The sequence below is a fragment of the Coptis chinensis genome, chromosome 3 (genome assembly GCF_015680905.1).
Source record: "Coptis chinensis isolate HL-2020 chromosome 3, ASM1568090v1, whole genome shotgun sequence".
Taxonomy (NCBI): Eukaryota; Viridiplantae; Streptophyta; class Magnoliopsida; order Ranunculales; family Ranunculaceae; genus Coptis; species Coptis chinensis.
Window position 1 is genome coordinate 102,276,927 of NC_141458.1, and position 13,047 is coordinate 102,289,973.

At 35.4% G+C, this 13,047-nt stretch overlaps 1 protein-coding gene across 1 annotated transcript; it reads left to right on the forward strand.

Annotated features, from left to right (window-relative positions):
• Window positions 1-834: 834 nt before the first annotated feature.
• LOC147512282 (dihydrolipoyllysine-residue acetyltransferase component 3 of pyruvate dehydrogenase complex, mitochondrial-like) lies at window positions 835-9,089 on the forward strand. Its single transcript, XM_086595258.1, has 20 exons — window positions 835-1,113; window positions 1,187-1,256; window positions 1,340-1,434; window positions 1,502-1,563; window positions 1,646-1,668; window positions 4,924-4,979; window positions 5,076-5,150; window positions 5,261-5,353; window positions 6,168-6,401; window positions 6,665-6,737; window positions 6,896-6,984; window positions 7,060-7,145; window positions 7,258-7,333; window positions 7,795-7,862; window positions 7,953-8,019; window positions 8,117-8,212; window positions 8,304-8,406; window positions 8,513-8,608; window positions 8,707-8,825; window positions 8,914-9,089. The coding sequence occupies exons 1-19, from the start codon at window positions 1,075-1,077 to the stop codon at window positions 8,775-8,777; spliced, it is 1,572 nt and encodes a 523-aa protein (XP_086451384.1). The 5' UTR covers window positions 835-1,074; the 3' UTR covers window positions 8,778-8,825; window positions 8,914-9,089.
• Window positions 9,090-13,047: the final 3,958 nt, after the last annotated feature.

Sequence of the window (13,047 nt, forward strand, 5' to 3'; positions counted from 1 at the left end):
TGAGTGTTCATAGCTTCAATAGGTATGAACAATCAATGTTCATGTCTGGTTTTGGGTATGAACAATCAATGTTCATATCTGTTTTGGGTTCATGTTTTTTTGGGTATAAACACGGATTGTTCATACCCAAAGAAGGTATGAACAATCAATGTTCATATCTGTTTTGGGTGTGAACATTTATTGTTCATATCTGTTTTGTTCATACATATTGTTCATAGTTAATGTTCATAATTTGGGGTATGAACAATCAATGTTCATAGCTATTGTTCATACATTGATAGGTATGAACAATCATTGTTTATAACTGATGTTCAAAATTGGGGATATGAACATTTATTGTTCATACCTTTAAAGAATGAGTGTTCATAGCTTCAATAGGTATGAACAATCAATGTTCATGTATGGTTTGGATATGAACAATCAATGTTTATATCTGTTTTTGGTTCATATTTTTATGGGTATGAACACAGATTGTTCATACCAAAAGAAGGTATGAACAATCAATGTTCTAATCTGTTTTGAGTGTGAAGATAGCTATTGTTCATATATAGATATGTATGAACAATGATTGTTAATTGTTCATACTTATTGTGGGTATGAACAATCAATGTTCATAATCGGGTTGTTTTAGTTGGGTCGGGCCATTTATTTTTTTTCTTCAGGGGCATACTTGACCTTTCATCTATTCGAGCCGTTTTTATTTCGCGTCAAGGATAAACTTGAACTTTCATCCACCCGATCCTTATGAGTGATTACAAAAATAACGTGTCTTCTAGAGTTTCTCTTTTGGCCGAATTGTCCTCTAAAGTCGCTCCCTGTTTTTTATTTTTCCACGAATACAATAGAAACAAAATTGTTGTCGCCTATAAATTTGGACACTTCCACATATAGGGGTTGCATTTAAGAATTAGTAGAATTGGTAAGGGCCAATATATATAAAGTTAAAATAAAAGCAGGGACCTGAAAGCAATATATAAAAAAGCATAAATGGAAATGAATTTCTCTGGAACATTATTTAGGGTAGGAAACACAGAAGCTTGTTTTTCATTTCCTCAATAACAATTATAATAAAAGATGACGTACGCTTCTCAACTCTTGCGTCACTCCAGAAAGGTACATCTTCTTAAAACTCTCATCTCTTCCTTTGAATTTTTGTTCACGACTGATTATTTGCATGCGATTTCAGTTAAGGAGCGCTCCTATTATGGTTCGTTGGTTTGGTAAAGAGGCGAGAACATCGATTGATGGAGGAAAAGGTTCAAAGCTATCCTCAATTTTAGTGTCAGACTCAATGTAACTTAATTTACGATAGCTTTGTATTTGGATTTGCTTTTGTCAGATCTTCTAAAGGTTCGTCAACCTAACTATCGAGAGTCAGTTGGCTTTGGAGGTCGACCTAGTATGGCAGGGAAATTAAATATGGAGATATACTCGGTGATTATACCATTCATTCTTGCTTTTCTTCTTTTTTGTTCCTTCATCATTTTGAATCTCTCTTTAGGTATCTATGCAAGGCCATTTAGCAAGAACGTCAGCAGTATTAAGCAATACTACTTCGAATAGGTGGTTGCTCTCCACTTGTGCATTTTAGTCTTGTATTGTGATGATTTAGCAAACTGATAAGTTTTTATTTGTTTTTTACCAGCCGAGCCTTATCAACTGATTCAGGTGTGTTTTAGACTTATCTCTTTTGGTCGAACTTATAATTGTCACAAGCATTTTGCATATGCATTGCGTGTGATTTACTGTTTAAGATAGTATGTTAATATGAAAAAAGAAGAAGAAGAAGATTTCAATGGTATGGATCGAAAAGAGAACATAAAACTTCTAAGAAAAAACAATCTCAAATGTACATGTGTGCAGTCATATATCAAATTAGTGTAATTATATAATGCTATATATGTTTAGGCCTATGGGCTCAAAGCATGAAGGACCATGATATCAAATAAAGAGTTGAAAGAGATTAAACAAACTATCATATGCGTGAATGTGAAAACTGAATAATGGTTTAGACTTTAAAGCTACACATGTTGTAATTGGTTCCACCAGTTCTCAGCTATACATGCCAAATTCTAAATTACAGGTTTAGCCCCAGTCCACACTCAAACAATAATTCCATAGTTTGTGTGGAAAAGCTATTGAAATTATGTGATAAATAAGGGGAATATCGGCATAGAGGGATAAAAAGTATTGGAAAAAAATGTGGTGGACTGAAATAAACACATGCATAGGCACTGTAGCTCATCCCATAGACTTTAAAGTAGTTAGATATTGTTAACTAATTGTCTTCTTACTTCTCATTTTTATGGGTTAGGATTCACCTCATTCAAGAAGTGTGTAATATATGCAACCATACTATAAATAAGTTCTACAAACATTACATGCTTTCTTTTGGTAACTTCTTGGGTAATTTGAATAGGAGCTTTATGCGAGTTAATTATCAAAGATAGAAGAATAGCTGAAATCAACACATTAATCCTGTGTGGAGGTTAGAAAAACACATCGAAGTGCACGCCTTGAGACAAACACCACTTGGTTTCCTCACAACCACCCTCAATCTTTGTTTGAAGGACAAAACAACCTATTCATGTGGAAAATTGTTCCTTTCAGAAAAAGTAAATAAAATAAAGTTAAAAATTGAGTTGTTTTTGCCAGAGGTTTATGCTCCTGAGAGGCTCCTTAAGCCTCTTGGAGCTGTAGCTAGCGCCTTAAGGTTCTTATGAGGTTTTTTAACCTTGATCCTGTGGAAAGTAAAAGCTTTTTAAAGAATAAAAGTGTTGTTTGTGAAGGTTTAGATTGTTATAGGCCCTCCTCGGTATGCTATATCTTAACGCGCTAATGAAAGTGCATTCATATTTAGTTCATTCATATGTATTTATTTACTATTGATTGATAAAATGTAATTTCATTGCTAATATGAAGTAGTGTTACAATCATTAAAGGACAGCCTTTCCTCAGCAAGAAGTGTTACAATTAATAAAATGTTTTGAGATGTGTTTGGTTTAAGTAGTGGTTTTGTTGGGAATTACGATAATGTAAGAGGTAAGAACAGTAAAGGAGATGGGAAGAAATTGACTTAGTAGGAAAAAAAAGAAAAAGAAAAAGAAAAAGAATACAGGGTAGAAGTGTTCTCTGTGAAAACCTAAACTATAAGAACCCTGAGAAGCTTGTTGGATTTTATTACAAAGGATAAACCTGCTTTCTTTGTCAGGTGGGTTTCATGTACTGCTACTTTCACTATAGAGCTAGAGGTGTCCTGTGCCTCACGACACAATCACGAGTTCTTGAAACTGATATATATCTCCATCTATTGAAGTAATCTAACGCAAGTAGCCATGACATAGCATTGAATTGCAAGCAACACTCGCTATGTCCACTTTTCTGTTGGAAAGAGAAAGAAAGACAGTTCTTATTTTACAACGAACCCAAATCATCATGGGCTGTGTGTGACTAAGTAAACTACGTTGTGGTCCATAAGCCTACACAAAATGCTTTGACCTGAATATGCATGGATTCTTTGGTCATACTTGCTTTCCACCTTTGTTGGCTTAAGCAACGTCTTTTGAGCTTTTGAAATAGGCGCTATCAAATTGACGCCTTGCCACACAACCTTCCTAGATCTACTTTTGATAGTGTGGCTTACTGGTCAAGCCTTGGGATATTGGGCCCAAGTTCTTGGGTTAGATTACCACCTTCACAGTGGAAAAGAAGGGTAGCGAAGGGTTTGGGAATAAAAGTCTATCTATAAAACAAATGAATAATTTGACTTCAGTATATCCTGTTTGGATTGAAATGAGAAAATTTTGTCAACCATTGGATTAATACAACTATTGTGCAAGTGGAGACTGAGTTTGTTTTGTAAATTATTTTTGCTTTTGAAGAGGAAGACATTTTATTGATTGATCTATAATCTGTTAACATCCTGGGTCTTGGAGTTTCATTCTCCCGCGTGTAGCAAGCTTTGGAACATCATCCTTTCCCAATTATGTGGGAACTTTGTGTGGAGAGGAGGAGACATAGTGAGCAGATCCCTGTAATGCAGGAGGTCGTCATTCAAGGGGCTGAGTGTTTAGTTGCTAAAGAAGTGGGAGGACTGGAAGGGTAGGGGTGCACTTTTTTTGGAAGCTTGGTCTGTTGTTGGAAATCTTTGTTGGACAGTTGTAGCTTTGGGTCATTGTGATATATTGCTTCTGCTTTTTCTGTATTCTGTTGTGGTTTCTTGATGTTCATAGGCTATCTAATCCTAGAAATTGTCTCTTTATTTTGATATAATACATCTCACCTTTAGCGATGTAAAAAAACAGATTGTCATGGATTAGGTAAAGTGAGTACTCTATTAACATTAAGTCACTCAGATATTTAAAGAACTAAAAATAAAAGGTTTGTACTTCTTTTAATCTATTGTGAAGAAAATCTAGTTTTACTGATAAGAAGAGAAGTTTGACAGACAGATCTTCACTTATTGCATCTAGTTTGGAGCATTAATTTTATTTGAGTGGGACTCCAAATTAAGGAAAGACGTTATCTAGTTACCTAATATGGGTTGGTGGGGTTTGTATTGGAGGAGAGGTGCTTTTGATTGGGCACTGGGCAAACCTACTTTTAGTGGGATGAAACTCCAAATTGGTATTTGGGATTCAATGGTGTTGTAACCTTGTTATGTTCATTTGGGGGATTAGCTTTTCTTAGTGCCATGCTAAGGAAGCAAGAGGTGTGATGGCATACAAGGAGTGGGTTAAGGGATATCCTCTGTCTTCTTGATTACTTTCCAATTAGCCTCTTCGTTAGTGAAAAACGATTGTTTCATGATAGTAAAGTTACTTTTCATCCTTTACTATCTTTTTTGTTGTTTTTGTATATGCATACAGTTTGGGTAAGTAAGAATTCGATTTACGAAGAACATTGTATGCAATGTGTTTTCAGGTCTTCCTCCGCACCAAGAGATCGGAATGCCATCTCTATCTCCTACGATGACAGAGGTATATACCTTTCCACTGCATGAAGTTAGAAGAATAAAATAAAATAAAAAATACAACGCCCTAATTTTTTAATTTGTTGTATTTATATCCTTACAGGGTAACATTGCACGGTGGTTGAAGAAAGAAGGGGATAAAGTTGCTCCTGGTGAAGTACTTTGTGAAGTTGAAACAGTAGGCTCTTTGCTTACAATTTTCTTTGTTCAAATTTATTTTGTTTTTGGCTATCTGGTTTATGAATTTAGCTTAGAATCTTAATTGTCACTGTCCTCATGCATATATAGGATAAAGCAACAGTGGAGATGGAATGTATGGAAGAGGGTTTTCTTGCTAAAATAATCCATGGTGATGGTGCAAAAGAGATAAAAGTTGGCGAGGTATTTATTTCTTAACTGTTATCAGAACAACTGCACCAATTGTTTTTTTTTTTTTCTAAAATATTCTTGTGTGATAATGTTCTCTTGCTTTCATTACTTTTTGTTTGCTTGCAATTTGTGGAAAGTTTGTTATTCCTACGTTATTAAGCCGAGTGAAACTCTTGTTACTATTATATGTATGAATATAGTAATCAGCGTATCCCACTGTATACATATCACATATCCACGTGTTGTCAACTTGTTGTCTCCTATCCATATCTGTGCTTCGTTCCCTGAATCTCTTTGCATTTCATATGTACTCTGGTTTTCCGGCATAGATGATAATATACATAATTGTTCCCGTTACTGTTGTAGTTTGTGTCGTTACAACTGATTTTGTATTCTCTTATGAGATTCTGATGTTCTCTCCCCCAAAGTCTAAAACTGGAGTTCAGCCACGAGTCTCTTCAATTCTATTAATCTGCTCAGTCAATTCTCCAAACTCTTCCGTGTTTCTAACTTTGCAAAATCTTTCAAGAAAATTACAAAGTTGCTCAGGGCCCTTCAAATTGTTGAGTATTGGTAGTTGAGGTAACATGTTAGAAATTGATCAAATTGGGACATTGTGGAGTACATATTAATGGTCCTCACAGTGAATAATTTAGGCAATTGATATATTGAAGGTGGCAGTTTGAGGCGTATGCTTTTTCGGCCGAGATCTGCTCTTTGCACTGATATGTTTAGTGCAAATATTTAAAAATTTGAAATATTTTGTGTGGTACTACTGGATCTCATTCTATATTCTAATATGGTAAGACATGTTCTATTCCATTAGGTGATTGCCATAACTGTGGAAGAAGAGGATGATCTTGGCAAGTTTGCAGATTTCAAGCCTTCATCATCAGGCTCTGGTGATGTAGTTAAAGAGTCGCCCACCCCACCCAAAGAAGAGGTGAAGGAGCCAGTTCGTTCATCCGAGCCAAAAGTTTCAAAGACTGATGAAGCTCCTCAATCGGGCGATCGCCTTTTTGCAAGTCCTCTTGCAAGAAAGTTTGCGGAAGATCACAAGGTTAGTTAGGCGATGTCTTCCTTGTTAAGTGAAAAATGTCATGATTGTTTCATTATCCTCTGACTTGCAATTTGGGTGGTTGGCTGGGCTGCCGTTCTGATCAATTCAAACCGAGCTGCACCCAGTTTAGTCCCAGTTCAATTGGGTTTGTTTGGATTTGGTTTGGTGGGTGCTTACTGACGTGCTCCTTGCTCAGGCCCATGCCAAGCCCAACCAAAGTCAAAATAGATCTAGCTTAAACCTGAACCACATTGTGAATGCAGGTACCTCTAACAAGCATAAAGGGAACTGGTCCTGATGGGCGAATTGTGAAGGCAGATATTGACGATTACCTGGGTATACTTTTCTCCGTTTGTTTATTTCTTTTTGATTACCAGTGCGAAGGCAAATATTGGTTATTTAGTAGCTGTTCTGCTAACTCGAATCTTCTTAGCCACTTATGTTTTGTATTTAAATATCTATTTTCTTAACGTTTTCTTTTGTTGATGGTGTAGCTTCAAGTAGGAAGACTGTAGAGCCACAAGTCTCCAAAGCCAAGGACACCTTAGATTACTCGGACCTTCCACATTCTCAAATAAGAAAAGTAATTTTTCGTTGACTTTTTGTGTGTTATTTAGTAATAAATATGGACCTCTATCTGACATGCCCTTTGTTGCAGATCACTGCTTCACGCCTACTGCTCTCGAAACAAACTATTCCTCATTATTACTTAACAGTTGATACATGTGTTGACAAACTTATGGAGTGAGTATCAATGTGATAGATTTTTGCACTTTTGAAAAAATTGAAATTGTCAAAAGGAATGTATACATGTTCAATTCTTACTATTGTCTTAAACTTTTCTTATGGCTGACAGTTTGCGGAACGATCTTAATTCTCTGCAAGAAGCATCTGGTGGCAAGCGGATATCTGTGAATGATCTCGTAATAAAGGTACACTGTTTTCATGTTAGCCCCAAAAGAAAACATTGAGCGACAATGGACGAGAGACTCTAAGCTGTTGAGGCAAACTGAAGAATGGATATTAGGGCTGAGGCATTAGACCATCAGTCGCACTGCATAACATGAAATGACTCATCTATCACATTAGATGTTAAGTGTAGTTTCCATTGGTTGTATAATTTAATGTATTAAGTGTACATCTTGTGTCCTAAGGTGTATTTTTATGTGTTTTCATTTTTTTCTCTTTAAAAAGCAAATGCTGGGGTGCAAGATTGGGTGCATTGGGATATAGGGTTGGGCGTAGTAGGGACGGGGCATTAGATCGTCAGTATTTGGCTGGTGGTTTAATGATTTGATGTAATCTGTTGGTTTTATCAATAAAATTAACTTTTATTGTTTGAAAAAAACGAAATAAAGAAGCGAATGCTGACTGGGTTTGAACTGTGTATTAGGCGGCTGCTTTGGCTCTTCGAAAAGTACCTCAATGTAACAGTTCATGGACCAACGATTATATCCGCCAGTGAGTAATGAGGGCTATGTATTATACTTAACATTGTATATATTGTGATTAATGGTTTTGGTTTTAATGGTTTTCTGTCTACTTGTCTAGGTTCAAGAGCGTGAATATCAATGTTGCAGTGCAGACAGAAAATGGATTGTATGTACCCGTTATCAGGGTGAGTGATGGGATCATTCAACATGCCATATATACTCTATTTTGTGTTACTTTTCAAGTCTTATGCATTTTTGAAAATTCATTTTGCATATTTGCAGGATGCGGACAAGAAAGGGTTGTCTACGATCTCTGAAGAGGTTAAATTCTTGGCAGGTAAAGCTAGAGATAATAGCCTGAAGCCAGAAGATTATGAGGTGAGAGATACTAACGTGTTACGAGAATCTCTTATTGGATTATCATAATTCTCATGTCATCAGCGAGTAAAATTTTATAATTCATTTGCAGGGAGGTACATTTACAGTATCGAACTTGGGAGGACCCTTTGGAATTAAACAATTCTGTGCTATTATAAATCCTCCCCAGGCTGGAATTCTTGCTGTTGGTTCAGGTAATGTTGACTGTTCAAGTGTTCTGCTTCTTCTATAACTCAATTTTCTTCTTCTTAATAGATTTTCCCCCTGTCAATGTTGATGGTTTTACTTTATTATGGGCAGCTGAGAAGAGGGTGGTACCTGGTGCTGGTTCTGATCAATTTAGTTTTGCTTCTTTCATGTCGGTCACACTAAGTTGTGATCACCGTGTAATTGATGGTGGGTAACACATTTTTTGAAATATTAGATATTTAACCATATTCTTCCAGGTGCACTTCATTGCGATTGGTATATAATACTGTCATTTTCTTTTTCAGGTGCAATTGGCGCAGAATGGTTAAAGTCATTTAAGGGCTACGTTGAGAACCCGGAGTCTATGTTGCTCTAAATCACGGTGTCCCTTCTCAACATTTTTTCTGTGCCAAACTGAAATAAGGTACAAATTGAAGCCCGATTCTGAGCCAAATTACTATAAGAGTTATTACCTATAGCTAACTGAGAGTTCACCGATTTCATGATCTTAGGACGAAGGGGATTGAGGCGTGAGACCTGGTTGTATTGAACATTGATCAATTGAAGTTTGTTTTTGTATAGAGTGTAAAGACTTCCCCGTCTTGGAGGAAAGTTTAATTCCCTGCTTTCCCATTTACTTGGTAATTCATACTTGAAGTGATCAAAATTTTCTTAAAATTTTGCTCGATGTGTTGAGTTCATTGATTTCTGTCTATGTTTGATCTGCCTATAGTGTGAATCTGCAGCAGTTTTTTCATCTCAGTTTTCCATGGGTCAATTCAAAATATGTCCGAAAATGTTACAGGAGCTATATGTTAGACATGTCCGGACATTCAAGATATCAAGATGTCAATGGCCCAGAAAAGGTTGCCCAGTTTTTTACTCACTTTTTGTTAACCCATGAATTTGTTTGCAATCAACCTGCTAAGGAGAAAATTAGAGTTACTAGACGCATTGGTAAGTCATTATAGAACCGAATGAGACAGATTCTGATGCATGAAGAAAGACCAAGATACGATATATTTAGATAAAAATAAGGGTTAAGTAGTATTATCTCCTACTAGATGGGAAATTAGGGTCTCTCCCAACACACAGTCAATTTGGTTTGACTTGACTGTTAACTTTTAAGTCAAATGGTTAAAAATGACACAATTGCCCCCACCTGGTGAACATTTGTTTTTTGAAAATAATAAAAACATTTGTATAATTTTCAGTTACTTGACTTGAAATTTAACGGTTAATTTGTGTTTAGGAGGTAATACTAGTTAACCCAAAAAACAATACTAATAAGTTTTCTTGCATATAGCTACTTTCACATTAGAGATCCTATGTATTTTGAACGGATACTTAATGTCGTTTCTAATGTGATGTTAAGGGATGCGACAGAATTGGTTTTTCTTGCATGATAGCTCATAGTTGATGCTAGAAGCTATTAAGGTTCCTTTTACATTAATATATTTGACATTGGATGTATAATATGTGTCTACATATGAGGCAGATAATGATGCTAATGATTTGAGTATTTTTGTCACTATGAATATTAAAGTACTGCCCCAGTTCACATAACTGATTTGATGATCCAAATTTGATCTTGGCATTGTAAATAGACTAATAAATCTAAGAACGAAGTGAAGAAAAAACTCAATTTTGTGCGTCTGTGCTAGATGTGTTTGCAATGTTTAGGTTGTGTGTGGATTGACTGTTAGACTTGAGAACTGATTGCAAACTTTTTAGTGTATTTTAACTTTTTTCTTTTTCCTTGAACCAATGATTTGAGCCAACAACAAAGCTAACTCGCCCCATTGTGACTAACTGAGCTGTGAAATCTCGTTATCTTCCTCTCAATCAGGGAGTCTAAAAGGCCCAGGTCTACTGCAGAATGCTATACGAGGCCGGTGCCCTTTCATGGGTATCGTCCCCAAATTTTGAACAAACAGTTTAGGCGAAGCAAGATTCTAAGCTAGGGGTGCGAGACCCCACCCTACGAAGATGTGTTTGCAATGTTTAGGTTGTGTGTGGATTGACTGTTAGACTTGAGAACTGATTGCAAACTTTTTAGTGTATTTTAACTTTTTTCTTTTTCCTTGAACCAATGATTTGAGCCAACAACAAAGCTAACTCGCCCCATTGTGACTAACTGAGCTGTGAAATCTCGTTATCTTCCTCTCAATCAGGGAGTCTAAAAGGCCCAGGTCTACTGCAGAATGCTATACGAGGCCGGTGCCCTTTCATGGGTATCGTCCCCAAATTTTGAACAAACAGTTTAGGCGAAGCAAGATTCTAAGCTAGGGGTGCGAGACCCCACCCTACGAAAAAAAAATATGCAATTTTTTTAAAATTTTTTTTGTCAAAAAGTCTAAACAATAAAAATAACAAAATTATGCATTTATTTTAATTTACAAAACTAGAGTGGTTTGACTACTAAGAATTTAATATGGACTGATGAATTTAACTACTTAACCACTTAAGTCATTAATTGATACTACTATGTCTATATATATCTACATAATCTAGTATACAAGTCTACAACAATTCAATAAATGGTTAACTTGTTAACTTCATATAATATTATAAGTCTATATAATAATCCTACTATCATGTGGAGAAAACTATAAAAGATTAACATTGAAAGTATTTTTTTTAAATTTAATTTTATTATTAATTTTATTATTATTATTATTATTATTTTAATTTTTTTTATATTTATTTTTTAAGTGAAAATTTTATTGATAATGATAATGAATTTTACAAATAATTAGGACAAACGTGCAACAAGCTGAGCCGCAAGTCCTTTATGAATTTGTTTTTTGTTTTTTGTTTTTTTTGGGTTGAGTTCTAATTTAAGAATTGAGAGTGAAAGAAAGAAATGAGAGCTTACGAGTTTGTTATGGGTGATTACAATTATACAAACTGACCGGGCTTTGGACCTTTGACTATTTATTTTAGTCTCATTAGCCCATCAAACATTCAAAGATGCATTTGTCCATCTTTAATAGTTTTGGACTCGAAATAAATGAGAAATGATAATTCTGGAAGGCAAAAAGAAAGGTTAAAAAAAAATATTGGTTAATTAGAATGTTTTTTGTTAGTTCTTTTTTCATACTATTTTTTTTTGTTGATTATATTCTCATTATTCTCACTGTAAATTTTTTGGAATGCGGTAGTGGAAGTTTGTTAAAATAATTGAATGTTTATAGTTTGAAGCCCTATATCTCCATCTATGCAACTTTTAAGCTATAGCTAGCTTGCATATACTGACATACATAATTGGAAAAAAGTTATTTTATTTGTATGTGTTAGCTAGGATCGCTTATTTAATTTGGAGAATCAGAATGGAGTTTAATGTAGTTACATATATTTAGGACTTCCAAAAAAAATGAGTTGAAACATTGTAGAAGCATCATAGTTTCATGCCAATATATATCATAATCTAAAGATTTCAAAGAGATATATGATGGTGAAGCTAGAGAGCATATTATATATACATATATACAAAATACCAGTCAAATATGGAAGTAGAAGCCTATTTATTGGCATATGCAAACATGAAGAACCACTTGACCATAATTTGTACATGTTCTCACTAACAAAGATACAAGACATGAGAGAAGAAGATGAGGAACACAAGGAAGAACGAGAAGGAAGTTGGAAGAGAGTTGTGAGAAGCATTAGAGCCATAGAACATATAATAAGGATAGGAGTAGCCTCGGGGATCAACATTTGGCGGTAAAGGTGGCGAAGGTATGTCCACATAAGTCAATGAAGGAGGAGGTGTTGCTAAATAGTATGAAGTCGTTGAAGGACTTGGCGGTGCTGGTGGTTGGTTGATATAATATGACTCCGGTGGTGGATATTGAATAAATGGCTGTTCTGGACGTGGTGGTGGTGATAAAAACAGTACTGGTGGAGGTGATGCACATATCATTGGGCATGTTGGACAATCACTAATACATACTAAACCTGTCGCCGTCTGAGCATCAACTTGATCGCCGCCCAATGCTACTTCCATAAATAAGATCACCGGCATTATTCGGACCCTTAGAAGCTTGGACATATATCCTCTGGCCAACCCCTTGCGACCCATCTTACTTATTAATTAGCAGTTGCATAAGCTATAGGGACTAACCGTGTGCTATATCTTTGTCACTCAAAGTGTGTGATGTTTATTTGTTTCTTAACTTTATAATATCTTGGCTCTACAGCCATATCTAAAAGAATTGATCTCCATAATCTTCCTCTAATCTTTTTGTCAAAAGTGTACTCTTCTTTTCATGAATGGAAAAGCCCAAAAAGGAGTATTTGTCTGCTGTAAGCTGGCTCAATGCTTCCAATTGCTTTGTTATTTGATCTTAAAGAGAGAGAGGTCAATAATTCTGTAGAATCAACTTGTCCGTAAATTATTGAAGTGAAAGTATAACGGTACAGTTTCTCTTTCGGTGGTGATTGACAGATTGACACAGAGAGTAACATTTATCAAGACTGACCCTACTTGATGACACATGACAGTACTTCATTTTTTTTTTGACAATGACTTTTATGACAATATTGCTTATACGAAAGACTTGACCAAAATCTTTGGCTCCAAAGTTAATCATTTGTTGTTCCGAAGTATTAGTGTTTATTTTGTGACTATAATATACAAATGA